The 18,508-nt window shown below is 40.3% G+C and overlaps 1 protein-coding gene across 3 annotated transcripts in view; it reads left to right on the top strand.

Moving 5' to 3' along the window:
- The window catches only part of KLF7 (KLF transcription factor 7), a 163,217-nt gene that overhangs the window by 109,608 nt on the left and 35,101 nt on the right, over positions 1–18,508 (top strand). For 2 of the 3 annotated variants that reach the window (XM_063647831.1, XM_054478879.2), the window contains one exon: positions 3,944–4,574. In XM_063647831.1, the coding sequence (XP_063503901.1) occupies positions 3,944–4,574 (631 nt within the window). Of the gene's footprint in view, positions 1–3,943; positions 4,578–18,508 lie in introns of all 3 variants that reach the window. The other variant, XM_063647830.1, reaches the window with a different exon arrangement.

Here is an 18,508-nt window from a genome sequence, read left to right as displayed (position 1 = left end):
TAATGAGGAGCTGACCCTTTCCTTCCATCTTTTAATTTATTCAGTCATTTATTTATATCAGTATGGATTCAGGGATATTTATTTTATGAATTATAACCTATTATTATTCATTTGGCCATTGAGAGCTCCTTTAAGTTGGCTTCTGAGTCTTTCTGACATGACTTCATCACTTTATGAGCACTTCCTTATCTTTTGGTACCACAATGATATTCTAGGCCCAACTTTTATTTTCATTGTTCCAGCCCTTCCAACAACTATTTCTCTAGGGAGTCCTGGTTTCCTTTATTGGATAATGATATTTAGAAACCAAGATTCTTGGGCTAAGTGTGCTCATTGCTCCTGGGGTTATCTTTGCCTGTAGCTTCTTTCAGTGGATGGAGTTAGGAAATATATGTATGTGTACTCACACATGCATATACACATTTATTTCTCTATATATGTATGTGTGTGTATATTAAAATCCATGAGGAAATACTAATACCTCAATTCCCATCAAACATCATTGGCATTTTTTTTTTTTGACACGGAATCTTGCTCTGTCACCCAGGCTGGAGTGCAGTGGTGCAATCTTGGCTCACTGCAACCTCCACCTCCCGGGTTCAAGTGATTCTTCTGCCTCAGCCTCCCGAGTAGCTGGGATTACAGGTGCCCACCACCACACCTGGCTAATTTTTTGTATTTTTAGTAGAGATGGGGTTTCATCATATTGGCCAGAGTGGTTTCAAACTCCTGACCTCAATTGATCCATCTGCCTCGACCTCCCAAAGTGTTAGGATTACAGGCGTGAGCCACTGCACCCGGCCTGTCATGGACATTTCTCATGAGAGTTCTCATAATCATTTACAAACAATGTTGGAAGTAAATGTTCTCGTTGGCTTGGAAATAATCTAATATTAGAATCCTCCTCATCCTTAACATTTTAATCTCCATACTCCTGATGAGAAAAGTCTTTAACCCCCTCACTGGGGTTTCCAATTGACAAAATCTTCTCTTCTACCTTAACTTCATCTCCAGCAGATATAAGAAGTATATTTCCTAAGACAGCAATCATTTCCTAATGATTTGACAGGACTGTCCAGCACATCCCGATGGGTACTTATGCTTCTTCAATTTTCAGGAGGAATAAGAATGCCCTGTATTAGGATTGCAAGTTATAGCCACTCTGAAGTGGTCCAGATTTTTCCACATTTTAGTGATCAGATGTCTCTCATCTTTAGATCATAAATATGACTCATGTGCTCCTGCAATTCACACCAGGGCATACTGGATAAGTTACTTAATCCCCCCAGAAGAGTGTGTAAATGTATTTAGAATATCTCAGCCCTGCAGAACTCTGAATATGAAGAGATCTGAGCCTTCTAATAATCACAATATCTTAGTGACTTTTCAGTCTTTGAGCTGGATAGTATGTAAAGAAATGGCATACAAAAACTCTTTTCACAGGCAGTGATGATTGAGTATGTGAAAGTCATTGTAGAGGAGGCAGGGAACTACCTCAAGGACATCTGATACCCCATAAGTCAGCTGATTTTTTTTTTTGGTAGAAACAGGGTCTCGCTGTCTTGCCCAGAGGGCTGGAGTGCAGTGGTACGACCATAGCTCACTGCAACCTTGAACTCCTGGGCTTAAGTGATTCTCCCGCCTCAGCCATCTGAGTAGCTGGGATAATAGGCACAAGCCACTGCGCCCGGCTAATTTTCTTTTAGTTTTTGTGGAGACAGGTCTTGTGTTGCCCAGGCATACTGATTTTTACCTAAAACATATCTGTATCTCAAAGATCTGGTACTGCTCTTTGGGTAAAGCTCAAGCAGCATTGCAATTGTATTGCCAGAGATATGTATTAGTGGTCATTTCTAAAATTGCCCCCTCAGCATGGTACAGGGTAGGGTTTCAAAGATGGCTTTTGAAGAGTGGAAGAGGTAGAATGATCAAAGTAATAGTATAAAGTGGGCTTTGTCTTTGACAGACATTATGTACCTGTTAGGTGCCAGGCACTGTGCTTGGTAGGTGATGATTCAGAAAGGGAAGAAGAAATTTAAGGGAGGTTTCAGGAGTAGAATCTTATAATTCAGAAGTGAATTGAATGGAGCCAAGACTGAGGGCTTCAATATTGGAGAGATGTAAGTGATAATTTCTAGCAATGAGATGGAATAAGGAAGGGGAAATTTTTGAGAAGTGGAGTTCAGAAAAGAAGCGAGTGAGGATAATTCATATTTCTAGACCTGAGAAGGTCATCATACTGGTTTCTAACGTAGAGTGGTAGGAAGCTACTGAGTCAGAGCTATTGTTTAATCAATAAGTAAAACAGAATCAAAACTTACTTTTTCACTAAGCCTTCCTTGATTAATACTACATTAATAGAGTATAGAATTAGGTGTCCACTCAGCCCCTAAGAACTAATCAACACATTTTATACTATTTTTTGGTATCACATTTCTATGTGAATTTATGTAATTTTTAGCTTGTGGTTGTTTATTCTATACCTGCATCATGTGGACCTACTGCTATATCTTCTCCCTCTACCACATACAAAGCCTTGTACCTTGCTGTGAGCACAGTAGTTGAATGAACACTTGTGACATAAGTATTGAATGAAGACTGGAACCATTCATTAGTTCTTACCATTGAAAATCAACAGTGAGACCCAAAGCTGATTCATAGTTAAAAATCTGATTTTCTTATTCAGTAATGCAGAGGTTTACCAGAAGTGTGATTAAAAACCAGTCTTTTGAAATGTCACCAAAATAAAATCCTTGACAGATAACAACACTACTAGGTATATCATTAAAATATATTCTTAATAGAATAAACGCCTAGAATCAGAACATCAGTTGAAAACATAGGAGCTTTACGGGGGCAGTAAATTTGGAGCTAGTCACATTTTAAATTTGCCATCAGTGGGTCTTTGTTGAATCCAGAAGATAGAGCAAATTGAGCTGATAGTGCAAGTTAGCAACATAGTTTTATACAAGATTCTGGAATTGTAGGATTTTTGAGTGAGGGGGGCTTTAGAACAAACTTCTTAAATATCGACTTTTGCCATGAAAGCACTCCCCCATCTTACAAAAACTTAAGAGTGCCATGGATGAAGATTTGTTGAAACTAAACTTTTTTGTTCTTCTCCCCTGTTTCTTTATCAGGTGAAAATTTTATGTTGAAATATATTGGGTCCTATCTTTAAGTGGTCTAAATAGCTATGTTTGAATTTATTTTTATCATGTAGTCAGAGATGCTAAACCATTGAAATGGGATTTATGCCCCTTGCCACAAAGTATATAGCATTGTATTTTAAATGACTTGCTATAAACAACAAGGGTTTTGTCTTGTACCTCAAAAGTTTTATGGTAGACATTCTTTAGAACAGTATTCTTTCCTGCTGGTTATGGAATCCATCCCCAAGGCAGGGCTTGCTGTTGTTTGATTGTTACTGAGGTCACCTCTTAGTTTGAGTGAACATGGCTTGTTCTTCAGAGCAAGTGGGAAAACTGACTTACTTGTGTGATGTGCTCAAGTCTGTTGTGAATAATGAAGTTGGACTCTGGGAAGTCTTGTCTTAGTATGAAAACCTTATCTGTTTCTATTTGCTTCTTGCTTGCATGATAATTTCTAGAGGGGAAATTGGAGCATCTTACCTGCTGAATTGGATTGAGGGGCAAGAGATCATCATTTGATGTTCTCTGGAATCTCGAAGGTATGAGATAGTCCTTCTGGGGCTCTTGTTCTCCTTCAGCTAGAGTAATTGAAATCATCTGATGTGACCCTTACGAACCTTTCAGAGGTATTCAGAGAATAAATAACAAGGTCAGACCTTCTACTAAAGCATTTCTGATACAAGCCATGAAACCATTGTCTCCGCACCTTCCCCCTCTGCCTGTCAACGTGTGGCCTCATGGTGTTCTGTGCCTCTGATGGCTGTTTCCCTCCCTCCTTCTTCCTCTTGCAGACATGCCTTGAATTGGAACGCTACCTACAGACGGAGCCCAGGAGGATCTCAGAGACCTTTGGTGAGGACTTGGACTGTTTCCTCCACGCTTCCCCTCCCCCGTGCATTGAGGAAAGCTTCCGTCGCTTAGACCCCCTGCTGCTCCCGGTGGAAGCGGCCATCTGTGAGAAGAGCTCAGCAGTGGACATCTTGCTCTCTCGGGACAAGTTGCTATCTGAGACCTGCCTCAGCCTCCAGCCGGCCAGCTCTTCTCTAGACAGCTACACAGCCGTCAACCAGGCCCAGCTCAACGCAGTGACCTCATTAACTCCCCCATCGTCCCCTGAGCTCAGCCGCCATCTGGTCAAAACCTCACAAACTCTCTCTGCCGTGGACGGCACGGTGACGTTGAAACTGGTGGCCAAGAAGGCTGCTCTCAGCTCCGTAAAGGTGGGAGGGGTCGCAACAGCTGCAGCAGCCGTGACGGCTGCGGGGGCCGTTAAGAGTGGACAGAGCGACAGTGACCAAGGAGGGCTAGGGGCTGAAGCATGTCCCGAAAACAAGAAGAGGGTTCACCGCTGTCAGTTTAACGGGTGCCGGAAAGTTTATACAAAAAGCTCCCACTTAAAGGCCCACCAGAGGACTCACACAGGTAGTGGTACAAGTTGGCCGCACGTGGTTTCTTCTCCTTTTCCCTCCTGTAGCCTCGTCATGTGGGAGGGCTCCTCTTTGTTCTGAGGAGTGGCACCCCTGCTGATGAGGAGGTGATAGACAGGCGGGAGGCCCCAGGTAGGGACAAAGAATGACTCCCTTGTTACCTTAAGATCTCAAGATGTCCCAAGCACAGGACATGGGTTTGTCCCTACAGTGCCAACCACAGCATAGAATCATACAATACTGAGGATGGCTGAAGGGGGCCCTGGCAGTGACTCATAGCTGTTTGTGACACAGACACTTGTCACTTTCCTGACACTTTGCATTGTTTTGTGAGTGTAGCTCCACAGTTTTGATCAACACTGGGAGCTGAGGATGCATTTGAAAGCATTCACAGTTAAACAGGGTAGCTGGGGTGTCCCTATTCACTCTTTTCCCAGCATCTTGATTTTTCATCAAAGTCACCAACAGCAGGAGGGTTTCAGAGTTCATTAGATGTGATCATTCTATAATTAATTGGCATCTCCTCTTTTGCATTGTTCTCTGGCGCGTGCTTTATGGAGAGATGGCAGAATTGCTTTTTAATGAGCTTGTTACTGAGAAGTTGCTAAAGTGATTACATTGCTATGTGTGTGGCAAGAGCGGGTGGGGGAGGGATGGGGATTGTGTATTTTACTCAGGGCATCCTAGTAGCCCAGGAAGAGACAGCATCCCTAAGTTCCAGTCATACTGATCTTTTGAGCAATGGGATAATTTGGAAAAGTGGGGTTTACACAGAAAAGCGTGAAACTCTTATTTTCCTTGGAACTGGTCTTTGTTCTCTGCTTTGAGATTGGAGCTTAGGGGTGGTGTCTCTTCCTGGGCTACTAGGATGCTAGTAGCAATTACTGTGATTGGTGGTTTTTAAGTGAGTCTCCAACAGTGGACCTGTATGGTTTTTGCATACTGTTTGTACACTGCGAGCTGAATAGGGAAAATCCCCAAAGGTGTAAGTGGAAGTATAAAAGCGTTCTTAGAGAGAAATCAGTGATAGCATATGAGCTAGGAAAAGTGTTTGGTGCTCTGGGGGGCCTTCTGGGCTGTGCCGCCAAAGAAGTGTGCAGGGGAGAGATTGTTGGCTGGAAAATCACAACAACCTGGGCTTTAGTTCTAACTCTGCCACTATCCAGCTCTGTGACCTTGAGCCTGTTCCTTTACCTCACCAGGCCTCATTTTCCACATCTGTTGAACAATCTGGCTCTTAAGGCCCCTTTCAATTCTAGTGTTCTGGAGGTCCATGAACTGTTTTTGTGTAGTAGAGAAGAACTTTCCTGAAGTTCGAATATATAATATATGACAGAGGAAATCAATGTTATGAACCTTAGAGTTATTCCCATGGGAGGATGAAGACTGACATTACTTCCTTGCACACCAGGACTTGGGCCTGTACTGCTCTAATTCTGAACTTAATTTCCTGTGTGGCTCTTGCTTAGTTCATGGGACAGTCTCCTAACATAATGTTTATATCCCGTGGCTCAGGCATAGAGACCCACTCATGGTTTCCCATCAGAATTTGGGTTCCAGTTCACCACTCCACATACACACACCAAGGCTAATGCTTCATGCTATTGTCAGTTCTTGCTTCCTTGGTATTGTTCTGAAGGTAGTTTTTATTGATATTTCTTTCTTTCTAAAGTCAATGAGTAAAGTAATGGCGAGACATTGGAAAGACATTGCAGTGCTCCCAGGCTGGAGTGCATGACTCATCTCCTGGCCCCTCCAGGAAACCAGAGAAGGCAGAAAAGGGCAAGAATGTTGTGTTGTCTTTGGGCTGTGGAGTTCATGATTATGGACACTTTCTGAATTATTGGCACTAAGGGCACATCCTGCTTAGCATGGAGGCTGGACAGCTCTGGGAAAGCAGAGATTCTTTTTAGGGAGTCCAGAGCATTTTTTTCTTCTTTCTTATCCTCTCTTTCCAACAGATGTCAGAAGGGTGACTGTTAGGGTTGATACATTATTTGGTGCTTGGTTTTTTTGAGCATTGTCTACTCAGAGTGATTACCAAGGTGGAGCTCATTATGTTACCTGGCACCTGCAACTACTTGCTTCATGTTGGACTAAAGTGGAAAGACTCCTATTGGGAATTCACTCAGGGAGGCACCAGGCATTGTTAGAAAAGCGGTATTGCAGAGCAGTTAAGAGCTGAGCCTTGTGATCAGGTGGACTTGGGTTTATGTCCTCGCACTGTCGCTTCCTAGATTTATGACCTCAGTTTCCTCATTTCTAAAGTAGGGACAATTGTGTCTACCTCCTAGATTGTTTTGAATATTAAATGAGCAGATACTTGTAAAATACTTCTTAAAAAAAAAAACAAAATACCTGATAGATAGTAAGAACTCATTACAGATAGTAGTGGGGTTGATTGTAGCTATTACTGTTATTGTTGATATTAGTGATGACTGAGTGAAAAAACAGCTTTGTAAACCAGAAACAAGCCAGTTAGCCAAAGTTAAATACCGCAAAACGGCGAGAAGCTTTTTCCCTCTCGCTCCCGGTGGTTGATCAATGGATGTGGGGTGATGACACCTGTGGACACAAGTTGTGGAAGATAAACCAGACATGCAAGCACTGGCCCATAGAAGTTGGCAATAAGGCAGAAAGATCATGGCTTTCCTCTCACAACATAGAAAGCAGTTACCTTGCATCCACAGAAGCATTTTGCCTGTAAAACCTTCCTCAGAGACATGCACGGAAAGTACGTGCTACAAGAAAGAGAAACAGATAAAAGGGGAGGTAGAGACGGGTGGAGGGTGGGGAGAATGTGAATTAATTTGGATTAAATGGATGAGAATCAGAAGTATTTATTTGGAATTGGTGTGAATTGGAGCACATGGGGAACTGAAAACAAAGGTGATAATTTATGTGGCGTAGATGAACTAAGAATAATGAAAACAGCATGAAGGATGGAATCAAATTAAGTGCAAACATATAAAGGAAATGGACTGGTAAAAGCTCGAGGGCAAAGGTGTATGGAGATGGGAATTCAGGTTGGGAAAGAGGCTGCTGATACAAGGACTGGAGTTGGGAGAGCTGCTGACCAAATGTGGAAATGAAGATTTTTTTAAAATGGGCTCTGGTTGGATTCAGGCAAGCTATTTTAACCCAGGACTCACTTTAATTCAGTCAAAATATTTCTTATCTTCCAACTGGGGAGGTGTTTTGGGACAGGAAAAAGAGGGAGATAAGAATACCATCCCAGAGAAAGAAGTATTTGCATTTTGTTCTCTAGAGTTGCAGATATATGGTATATCTCTTCTATATGGTAATACATTGCAAAGGAGATACAGTGAAGAAATGAAGTAAAATGAAATGTGTGTGTCTTCCTCTCATATGCATAAAGGAAGACAATACATGTTGGTAACATGGATTTGCTTGCATTGAAGAATTTTTAAGGTGTTATTCATTTAATCTTTATATAGACAGAATTTACTGAGCTGAAAAAGATACGCATTTTTTTTCCTTTTGTGGCTGTTTTTTGAGGATGCTGAATCCTTCAAAATTTTTGCCCTGGAGGATATTAGGCAATGAGGTGATTTTTTTATTTACTATTTTTTAAGGTAGCAGATGTTCACATTGGTAGCTAGGGCACAAACGCAGGTTGTCCAAGGAAGTAAAGTTAGAGATGGGGGTACTGAGCTGGAGGTGCAGGATGATGAGGCGAGGAATGGGACAAAGGGAATATTATGAAGTAGCAGGATTTAGTGAAAGGAAGCATATAAAAATGGATATAAGGGCCAAGCGCGGTAGCTCACGCCTGTAATCCTAGCACTTTGGGAGGCTGAGGCGGGTGGATCACCTGATGTCAGGAGTTCAAGACCAGCCTGACCAACACCCGTCTCTACTGAAAATACAAAAATTAGCTTGGCGTGTGGCGCGTGCCTGTAGTCCCAGCTACTCAGGAGGCTGAGGCAGGAGAATCGCTTGACCCCGGGAGGCGGAGGTTGCAGTGAGCCGAGATTGCATCACTGCACTCCAGCCTGGGTGACAGAGCGAGACACCATCTCAAAACAATAAAAACTTAGAAAAATGGACATATGGTTTATTCACTGGGAAGAGCACCTAGTGTTGGCATGAGCGTAAAAATGTTCTTAGCAGCCAAGTCATTGCAGACCTGTCTCTCCTACTCTGTTTTCTGGTCTTCATATATTTTTCTTTCTCACACATTCTACCATTATGATCATAGTTGTATTCATCTTCTTGAGTCAGCTAAATAATCCTTATATTTTGATGAAAGGTAACCTTCACTTCCAATGTTAAAAAAAAAACAACTATGCTCATTTTCAGCAAAAATCAATTTTTAAAAAATCTTAATAGTTTCTACGTAAAAAAAGAAGGAAGTATTTTCTACATTTCTTCTTAATTACTTCTGAGAAGAGATAAAAACCTTTCATTGAAATGCTGCTTTGTGCTAAGTGAACAGACTTTTCAAATTTGAAAATCCATATAAAGGCACGACCACATTTATGTTATTATGAGTGAGTCATATTGGTAAAGTCAGGACAACGGCCAGTCATTAGATCTTTGATTCTTGGTCGCAGTGAAGGGAGATGTGAAGAAGCCATGTTCTCTGAATGTGCTGCTTGGAGGACTCTCTCTATAAACTGAAGTTGCTGTCACCTAAACCATGGGTGGTGATAAGCATTCTCTAGATTTTGTACCGAACAGTATAACAGGATGCTTTTCAGGTGGAAAAGTAATACAAGTGTGCAATTTGCTTAGCATTTTACATTTGCTTTGGGGCCCATCTTATTGAATCAGAAAGTGGCACAATCTCTAAGTTTAATCAGAATTTAGGGAAATAGTTTATTTTCAAATGAAAAGATGGCTAAAAATACTACAAACAAAAAGACCAGTGTAGCATTCAAAAGGCAAACAGAAGTGTTATGTCACACCTGTAATGAAAGGCCTTTAAAATTTGAAATACAGTTTATTTTACTTATTCAACAAATACATATAAAGCACTTGCTATGTCCCAGACATTGTTCTAAATGTTTTACAGATATTAACCCTTTTAATCCTTATACTAACCCAATGACATAGGTACCATCTTATTTTATAGATGAGGAAAATGAGACCCAGAGAAGTAATTTGCCCAGCGTCACACAGCTCATCATAGATGGTTGGGCAAGGATTTGCACCAAACAGTATTGCTCCAGTTGGAGCTCTCTTAACTTTCGAGCTTACTAATGAAGGGGAAACAAGTCAAATGAATTTTTTAAAAGTAACCCGTTATTAAGAGGAAATTAAAGACGTATAGTTTAAATGCAAATGGACAATGAAAACTAAATATCCTCTCTAAATAGGTGAGAATTAGGAGGGTCCTTAAACATACTGCCTCATCAGGTGACTGAGAAGCAGTACAAGGAAATTACAAAGAAATGGTCTTCCATTTCCAGGACTGTTATTGTTACTGATTAAGCTACTATTTTATGGTTGTTACTATTTTCATTTTTTTTAATGTTAGTGTTAAAGAGAGACATGCCAGTCTCAGTTCACGCATTAAAATGACAAATGTTAATATTCTGTCCCTATCAAACAAGAAAGGTCAGTATTATCACAACATGGGAGAAACTGAGGACCAAAAAAAAAAAGAAAAGTAACTTGGTTCAGGCTATACAACTCCCTATTGTTAGAAATTAAATTGGACCCATGTCTCCTGACCTGTGGGCTTACATCCTACTCAGTAGATTGTTTTGGTTCTTATTTACTGTATGTGTTTTTCAGTCTTTCTGCGAACACATATTAAGTGCCCATAGATGTCAGGCACTGTACCATGGAGCAACCAGCAAAGGAGAACAGGGTGGTCCATTTGGGAAGGAGTGCTGAAGTGTGGTGATGGGGCAGTAAATGAAAGCAGGGGCTTGCATCAGCAGTCAGAGGCAGCATGGAAGATTTGGAGATAACAAGTCGCTTCTCTCCTTCTGGACAGAGTGTTTATTGATGCTGTTCATCTTTTTAAATGATGTCAATGTGATAATATAGTAATTTATATAAATAGAAGCCCTAATTCAAGGTCAGGCATATCAGCAGGATAAAATTAAATACCTCAGTGTGGAACTGTAGGGGGTTCATCGACCACTTTCAACCTCCTAGTGCCATAGATAAGAATTCTTTGAATTTATACAATAGCAACTGAAATGGGGCAATTTTAAGACATTAAAGGGCCTTTAATATGCCAAGACACATGGCTGCTAATGAAGTTTATCCATGTGTTGAGGCAGAAACTCATTAAACCCTGATTATGGGATGGAAACAAGAATAAGGGTTAAATGTTCAGTTCACAAGGTGGAGAGAGCTGAATAGGAGGGTTTGATAATTTGGATTTAGCATATTCAAGAGCTTAAGAGAAGTTTGAAAAGAAAGGGTATGAAATGAGATGGTGAAAAACAATCGCTGGGAGAATTTTCTGATTCAGTAAAATCTTAAAACTTTACCACATGATAATTTAGCAATGTGATAACTCCTAACATTTATGAAGATAAATTAATGTAAACATATATTGGGAAGCATGGCTTAAACTCAGCATATACACAGCAAGCACATTTATTTTATCATTATACTATGATAATAAATATAGGCTTTGTGGGATGCCTATTCCAGATGTCCTTTTAATGGATAATTGATAGTCACAAAGCAAATAAGTATGCTAAAATAAGAATGGAGGAGAAAGAAAAACATGAAATTAATGAGTATTTCATCATAAACAATATTTTTGAACACCCACTGTATATACACTAGTCCCTCTATTATTGCCGAGGACCTCGCTTTTTGACACAAAAGCCTGAAATATGGTTTCATAAAATCATTATATTTGGAACTTGATCTCAGAAGAGAATATAGCTTGGATGGGGGATGTGGGGGAACTGGGAGGAAGGAGAAGAGAAAAGAGGAATCTCATTTCAGAAAAGGCAGTGAAAGTAATAGAATTTTATAAATTCTAAGGTTTCAAGGGTGGGCGAGTTCTGTTTGATAGAGAAGAAAAGAAGAGGGTCATGAGAAGTCTGTGTAAATGAAAAAATGACATTGAGAAGGCCAAGTGTAAACTTTCAGAAAAACTGTTCCTTTTAATAAATCGATAATGTACAGAGGCTGTTTCTATTATAATATAAGTGTTAATTACCATCATGATCATGGTTATCCTGTACATATAATATAGGAAGGTTCAAGGAAAGCTATGTGGAGCTTTGTAAAGAGTGAAGGCTAAGATGACGTTATAAGAATTGATGGTAGGCAGGAATTTTCTATGTTTCCTGAAGTTGAAATAATAATGTAGTAATTGTGTTTGAATTAGAAAAAAATGGAGTTTAAGAAACTCATGTGTTAATTTTTTTAAACAAGTTTGTTTTGAATGATCCTCTTTTTAAAAAAGTTAAAATATAAGGACAGATGAAAAATAATTGTAAGATGACCTGTCTTTCTTTGAAAAATATTCAGCGTGAATATAGTAGAAATTACAGTTGAAACCTTGATAACGGATCATCAGGAAACAAACTTTCATTATAAGGAAATTAGTTCTGATGAGTAAATGCAGCTGTTTGGGAATCTGGTCCACCAGGGGCAGAATGTGTCAGGTGACACTAAGCTCTGCTGCACGACTCTGGTACTGAATGGAGAACGCCTAACCCTTTCCAGGCAGGCAGTTTCTGTTTGTCTTCACCCTGATGGAGGCAAACTGGATAGCCCTGGCCAAACTTGTTTTCTAAAATATGGGGTTTTTTTCTTCTGCATTCCCCACCTAAGTACCTAATATCTGATCCCTTCCTGTACTCTGTTACTTTCTGCCCTGCAGCTTTCCTCTATCCTTCACAGCAGAAAGGATCTGGTAGCAATACACTGTAGATTGTTGTGGTTGGTACACTGTAGACTGTTGTGGTCGGTGGATTATACATCCATCCACCGGTGTATAACACTTTAATCTTCTATTATTAGTTTTTTAACCTTCAATTAGGGGAAACTTAATAGAATTTCAGTAGTCTGTAAACAGGTAGGGAGACATGATGGGGGAGTGTTGGGAACTGGGATGGCATTCCCCCACTTCATTCCAGCACCGTCCCATCTACCCCTCCTCTGCTACTGGATTTTCTACATTTTCTAAAAGTGGCTTCCTTTCAACAATGTGTTAATGTATTGACATGACGTTATTAAGCTAAATGTTGGTCGAGGCAAGATCACTTAAAATAATTAAAAGTTGGTGACTTTTTAATGTGTTGGTTATTCAGCCAACCACTGATGGAGTTACTTCTCATTCCTGCTATGTCCCCATGTTCAGTCACCAATGGGTGGTGATATAATGGAGGTGAAAGCACTTCAATTATTTAAGGATGTCTGCAATGAGAATAAGCTTAGCATGCTTTGTTCCATATTTCTGTTCACCCTACCTTCTCCTTCAACATGTACGTTTATGGAGCTAGGTGAGCTGGGGACTGACACGGGATTGGACCCCATAATCTTGTAGGGGAGGAAAGATCAGAATGCCCCATTGCTGGTTCCTTATGGAGCCTCAGTCCAGCTTTGTCCTAAACCAAGCTTACTTAGCATACCCCCTTTTTTTTTTTTTTTTTTGCAACTGACGTCTTTTTTTTCTTCCCTTCAAAAGTTATCTGCATTCATGTAAGACCCCTTTTATTTTGTTTGCAAAATAAAATACATTTACAGATTAAAACTCCTTTTATATTCCAAACTACTCATCTGGTATTATAAAACATATACTTAGGCTTATTTTGTTGTTTCTGCTTTTAAAATGTATCCCGTTTCCATTACTATAACGTGTATGGAATTCAGTAAAGTGGTACATATTGTTTTCAGGCAAATAATATAAAAAGATGTTTTAATCCCAACTTTGTTGGGCCATCATAGTTTTATCTGTTTCACTAGGTGAGCTAAAAATGGTAAAAGCTATCAATCATTTTGTTGCAGGCAGGAAACCAGAAGCCATCCTTAGTTGAGAAAGAACTTGACCTCCATGGTAGAGTATTGCCTAGTTAGGTGTCTTAGGGTATCGAATACCTTTCTCTGGAGACCTTGCTATTTTCCTAGCAGGGATGTTTTGTAATAAGGACTATAGTTTGTTCTAATATTGAAGCCAATGTTAAATGAGAGTGATTCTAGGAGTCTAGCAGATGCCCTAAAAAATGCAGAATTCTATCTGTGTCCTAGTGAATAGAACCAAGAAAAAGCTTGACTCTGGTACATATTCGAGTGTAGAAGAGCACCAAGATATGGTAGGAAATATTTTAGAATAACTGTGCAGTAGTCCTGTTTAAAAGGTTTCTGTCTTCATTTCGTGTGTTTATGTAGTTTAATGTCATCTCATGGAATTTGTTGCTTGGTTATGAACTTATAACATGGTGTTTGGAATCCCCTTACTATGGGATATGCAACATCCTTCACCTGTACTGAACTTCTGTTGCAGAAAGGAAATAATGATCCCTCATATTGAATTCTCAATTGGTCATGAGCCTGTTTAAACTAGTATTGGTATTTTAAAAAGAGCAACAAAAGATACATCCCCCTTCCTTGATATAGGTAATAAGACATTTTATGTTCCTAGTGTTCAGGAGAGAATGTGAGAAAATCAATATGAATAAATTCAAGTACACAGAGGATTCACCGTATTTGAAAATGTAATGTGTGGCAAAATGACGGTATGTATTAAATTTTTTTGTTGCACTTGCATGTAAATATTAGCGTTTAGAAAAGGTATCATAGGCTACTTAAAAATTTGGGCAGAGGGCAATTTGCTAGCTTTTTGTTTTTTTCATTCTTTGTTGTTATTTAGTGTATCAAGGCTTACAACTAAACTGAATTTGAAACTAAATACTGTCATTACAGAAGATTTTTCCTGAGTTCTTCCAATTTCTCTGGGGATAAAATAATGGTCGCTGGAAGCAGTGGAGAAACAGTAATTAGGGCAAATAGTAATACTGTGCATGATTGAGGAAAATGTGAGAAGGGGAGGGGGAAAATGCAACAGACAGACTTGTACATCTTGTTACTAGGAAACCACATCAGCATTAAATACAGTGTGCTAATTGGCTATCCTGTTTCTTCTGGGTACCAGCCTGGGCCTGCTACACAGCTGTTTCTGCTCTTTCTGGTTGCTAGGTAACTGCATCATTTCCCCCCCCCCCCCCCACCCCCACCCCACTTTGTATTCTGGAGGGTAATTGGCTACTTCTGCTCCTGGTGTTGCTGCTGGGTACCAGTCTGGGCCTGCTGCTCTGCTGTTTTCCAGAGGGATTTAGTCAGAGGGGAGAGGAGGAAAAGGGAGAGGAAGATATGCTGGCAATTAATGGAGCATAAGTGCAAATTCTACACAATGTCTGGCACCTGCGGCCCCTCATCCTGCCTTCTCAACTAAATCCTTTAGCTATGGAAACACATTAAAGTCTTGAAGTCTTTCTTTCTCGGCATACTTTATAAATATAGTTTAAAGGAAACAAGACATTTGAAGACATAACTTAAATGACAGCTTTGGTCTTCTTCAGAAAAAAAAAATTGGCAAAATATTACATACCTATATTTTGATATGAGTGGTAATAGAATTTGTGCAGATATTAAAAATACTTTATAACAAGACAGCATCTTTAACATCTTAAGGATAGTGCCACCTTATTTCTTAAATGGACCAAATTATTCTGTAGCCATTCTTCTTGATATCAGAGTATAAAGTAGGAAATAGAATGGACTAAACGCATTATGGGATTTTCCTGATTGTTTTATTATGGAGGAGTAAAGGGAGGCTTGTAGACCCTTGACTCTCCTATTATGGGTTTTATTCCTTTGATATGCACAGCACATGCCCTGGTGCTTTTCATTGGGACATTGCATTTACGTGGCAATAACACATTTTGCACCATAGCTGCTTTCCTGATGGCAAATGAACAAATGTGATGCAAAATCTAAAATCAATTTTGTGATTTAAAAAACAAGTAAAAAGGTAATTACTTTATATATTGTTGTCCTCTCTTGTTGAAGTAGAAGTTTACATTTCATCATTATTGAAATTCTCACTGGAAGTGTGACAAGGAAGATTCTTTAGAAGTGAAGTGATGCTCCAAGGAGATTTCACTTTAAATTGTTGAGAAAGTGTATGTAAATTGGGGCCTCTTGAAGAGGCAGCTTTATTCCCCTGGGAAGGAGCTGTTTTATTGAGAAAACTCAGAGCATGTTGTGTGACTGTGCAGAGAAATAGTTAGCAAAGGCAACTCTTATTTGACACTAATGGCTGTTACTGGTTTCCCATACTAATGAGATCCACCATACCCTATCACAATTGAAGCAGGAGGAGGCCTAGGCTGAGGTACAAGCCCTTCCACCATAAGATAAATTCAGGCTTTATGGAATCATTTCTACTTAAAGTACCCTTAACATAGGCAGAAGGCCTCCAGCCAGGCTAGGTGATCGCGAGAAGATTTCAGTGTTAACACCTATCTAAAGGAAACCAGCTAGCCGTTAGTCGTGCTCAAATTGCAAAAGAAAATCTTGTTACCAAAGAAAAACTTACAGAGAGGGTATAATATTATTTCTGCTATCTTGATTAAAAGGACCAGTTGTTAATCACTCAAAAGCATTTGCCCATTAAATGAATTAGCCATTTACTTATGAAGAACCATCAGAAGTCAGAATATCCCTTTGTCACTTGACAAGTTTTATATTCTGACTTTGAGAGGGGGGTGGTTTTGTTTGAGTATTTCATCTTTGTTGACCGCAGACTGTCAGAATAACAACTTTGCAAGTATATTATGGATTGTCCCTATTTGACTTAAGCAGGATACAGATTGAAAAGTTCAGAAAAGTCTGGGGAGTTTGTCTTACCCAGCCCTCTTCACCGGTTGATTGGATGTGGTTATACAGCCTCACTGTGGCTCTGGCAAGACCCTGGAAACCCAGGGCAGGGGTCTTTGAAGGCTGAAGGTGGTCATGGTTACTAACCTAGTGATGAATGAACATCAGTGCATACTTCCGAGCTTCCTCTCATTGTACTCTTCTGGGAGAGCAGATCTTTTTTCTTTTGATGTCTCCATGTTTAAAGCAATAGAGTTCAGGCATACAAGCAAGCATGCTTTGGGGAGTGAAGAAAGGAGGTATTCCATGGAGCTCCTTCAACCCCTGGTTCTCCTCAGTCCTGAAAACCTGCTTTGCTAATTCTCATGGCCATACAAAACTGCTACCTTTGACATCAAGCAAACCGGTTGACAAAATTGGAAAGGACGAATCTGATGGCTGCTAATCCCCCAGCAGGGCTGCTGCTAAGCCATAATATGTTTTTGTGTGAATTAGAAAAAGGTACCCTTTGCATGGGGCAGCTTCCCTGTGCTTGAGGAGCAGAGCCAGATTCAGCCCCTCTCAGCCTGTAGCTGGACACCCTGTGCTCAAAACCTTATGTGGCCTGTGCACACTGGGAGAGCATTCCACACAGATGGGCCTTCCCTGAACTTTTAAGAACTTCTGAGGCTAAGAAGGGCATAGCAGGAATGGGAGAGTCACACAGTGGTTCAAGGAGGGTATTGGGACATCCTATCAATGTCTGAAAAGGCCATTATGTGTGACAGCAAATCTTTTGGTCCAGCCACTCTCCCAAAATGTGAGATCATTAGTTGCCTAATGTGGTGGTTCTCAACCAAGGGAGATTTTGTCCCTCAGGGAACATTTAGCAATGTCTGGAGACATTTTTCATGGTCATATCTGGGGTTGGGGGTATGCTACTGGCATCTGGGAAGTAGAGGGAGGGATACTGCAAAGTATCCTACAATGCCCAGGACAACTTCCGCAGTAAAGGATCATGTGGGCCCAAGGGTCAACAGTGCCAAAGTTGAGAAACCCTGGCCTAATGCAACCTTAGCTGTCTTCTTCTCTGTAGGTTGCTCTGAACCACTTGCAAAACATTTCCTAATCCTTTTAAGATGACCTACCCACCAGGTGTTGCCTTCTTCCCTTTTATGATCTTTAACAATATTGACTAAATGGAAATATTGCATTATTTATTATTTCTGTTAGGATTTAGATGATGTGCTGCTTTTCCCCTTATGGTAAGAAAGAAATCTCCCTACCTCCACTAAATGCTTAAACTTCTAGATTGAAGATTCGTGATTGTGACTCTTCCTGAGCCTCATGCCCTCCCCTTTTGCAGAAGGCTCCTGACCTGTAATAATTTGAGATTTTGCTGAGGCAGAGGTTTGATCACATCAGCTGCCAGGCTGGTACGTGGGAGGGAGGTGCTTTGCCAGGAAATGGGCCTAGCTGACCACGCGCTGAAGAGCCACACCGTAATATGGTATTGTCATTCTCCCCCTGGGTACAGTGGCCTTGCTGAGATGTAACAGTTGCTTCCTTGTTACCAAAAAGAAGATTAACTGTTAGTGAAGAAATAAGAGTGACGTGTTTTCCGTGGGAAAATAAAACTTTTATTGGGAAAACTGTATATTGTGCTGGTATTTGCTACCTCAGTACATTTCCTACTATTCACTGTTCTGGTTCGCACCAGCACCATGAAGAGCATACTGGAAGCTTTTTGAGTTCTTAGGGAGAAAGGTGCTATTTCAGGTAAAAGGATTTAAATTGCCTTATCTAATGGACACATACTTTATGTCTGCATTTTGTCAGGAGCTGTGAATTATGCATTGGCCCTTTCAGCTACATTCACATGCATAGAAAATAACATTGTCAGACGTGTCATCCCCAGATACAATGGACAATATGCTATTATAATTGTATGGCATTGTCCTTGCTGTTTGGAGATAATACTGCTGACTTTATTCCTCTCATACATGTGAATGTGGCTGTAGGGAGTACGTGACACCTGTGGCTTTTACATGTATTAGCTTATCCCTTGCCACTTGAAGAGATTGCCATTAGTGAGCTGGCCTTGTGGGGTCATGCTAAGTGCCA

Source organism: Pongo pygmaeus, chromosome 11 (assembly GCF_028885625.2).
Source record: "Pongo pygmaeus isolate AG05252 chromosome 11, NHGRI_mPonPyg2-v2.0_pri, whole genome shotgun sequence".
Taxonomy (NCBI): domain Eukaryota; kingdom Metazoa; phylum Chordata; class Mammalia; order Primates; family Hominidae; genus Pongo; species Pongo pygmaeus.
Note: the sequence above shows the minus strand (reverse complement) of the source record. Positions and strands in the feature narration are given on the sequence as shown.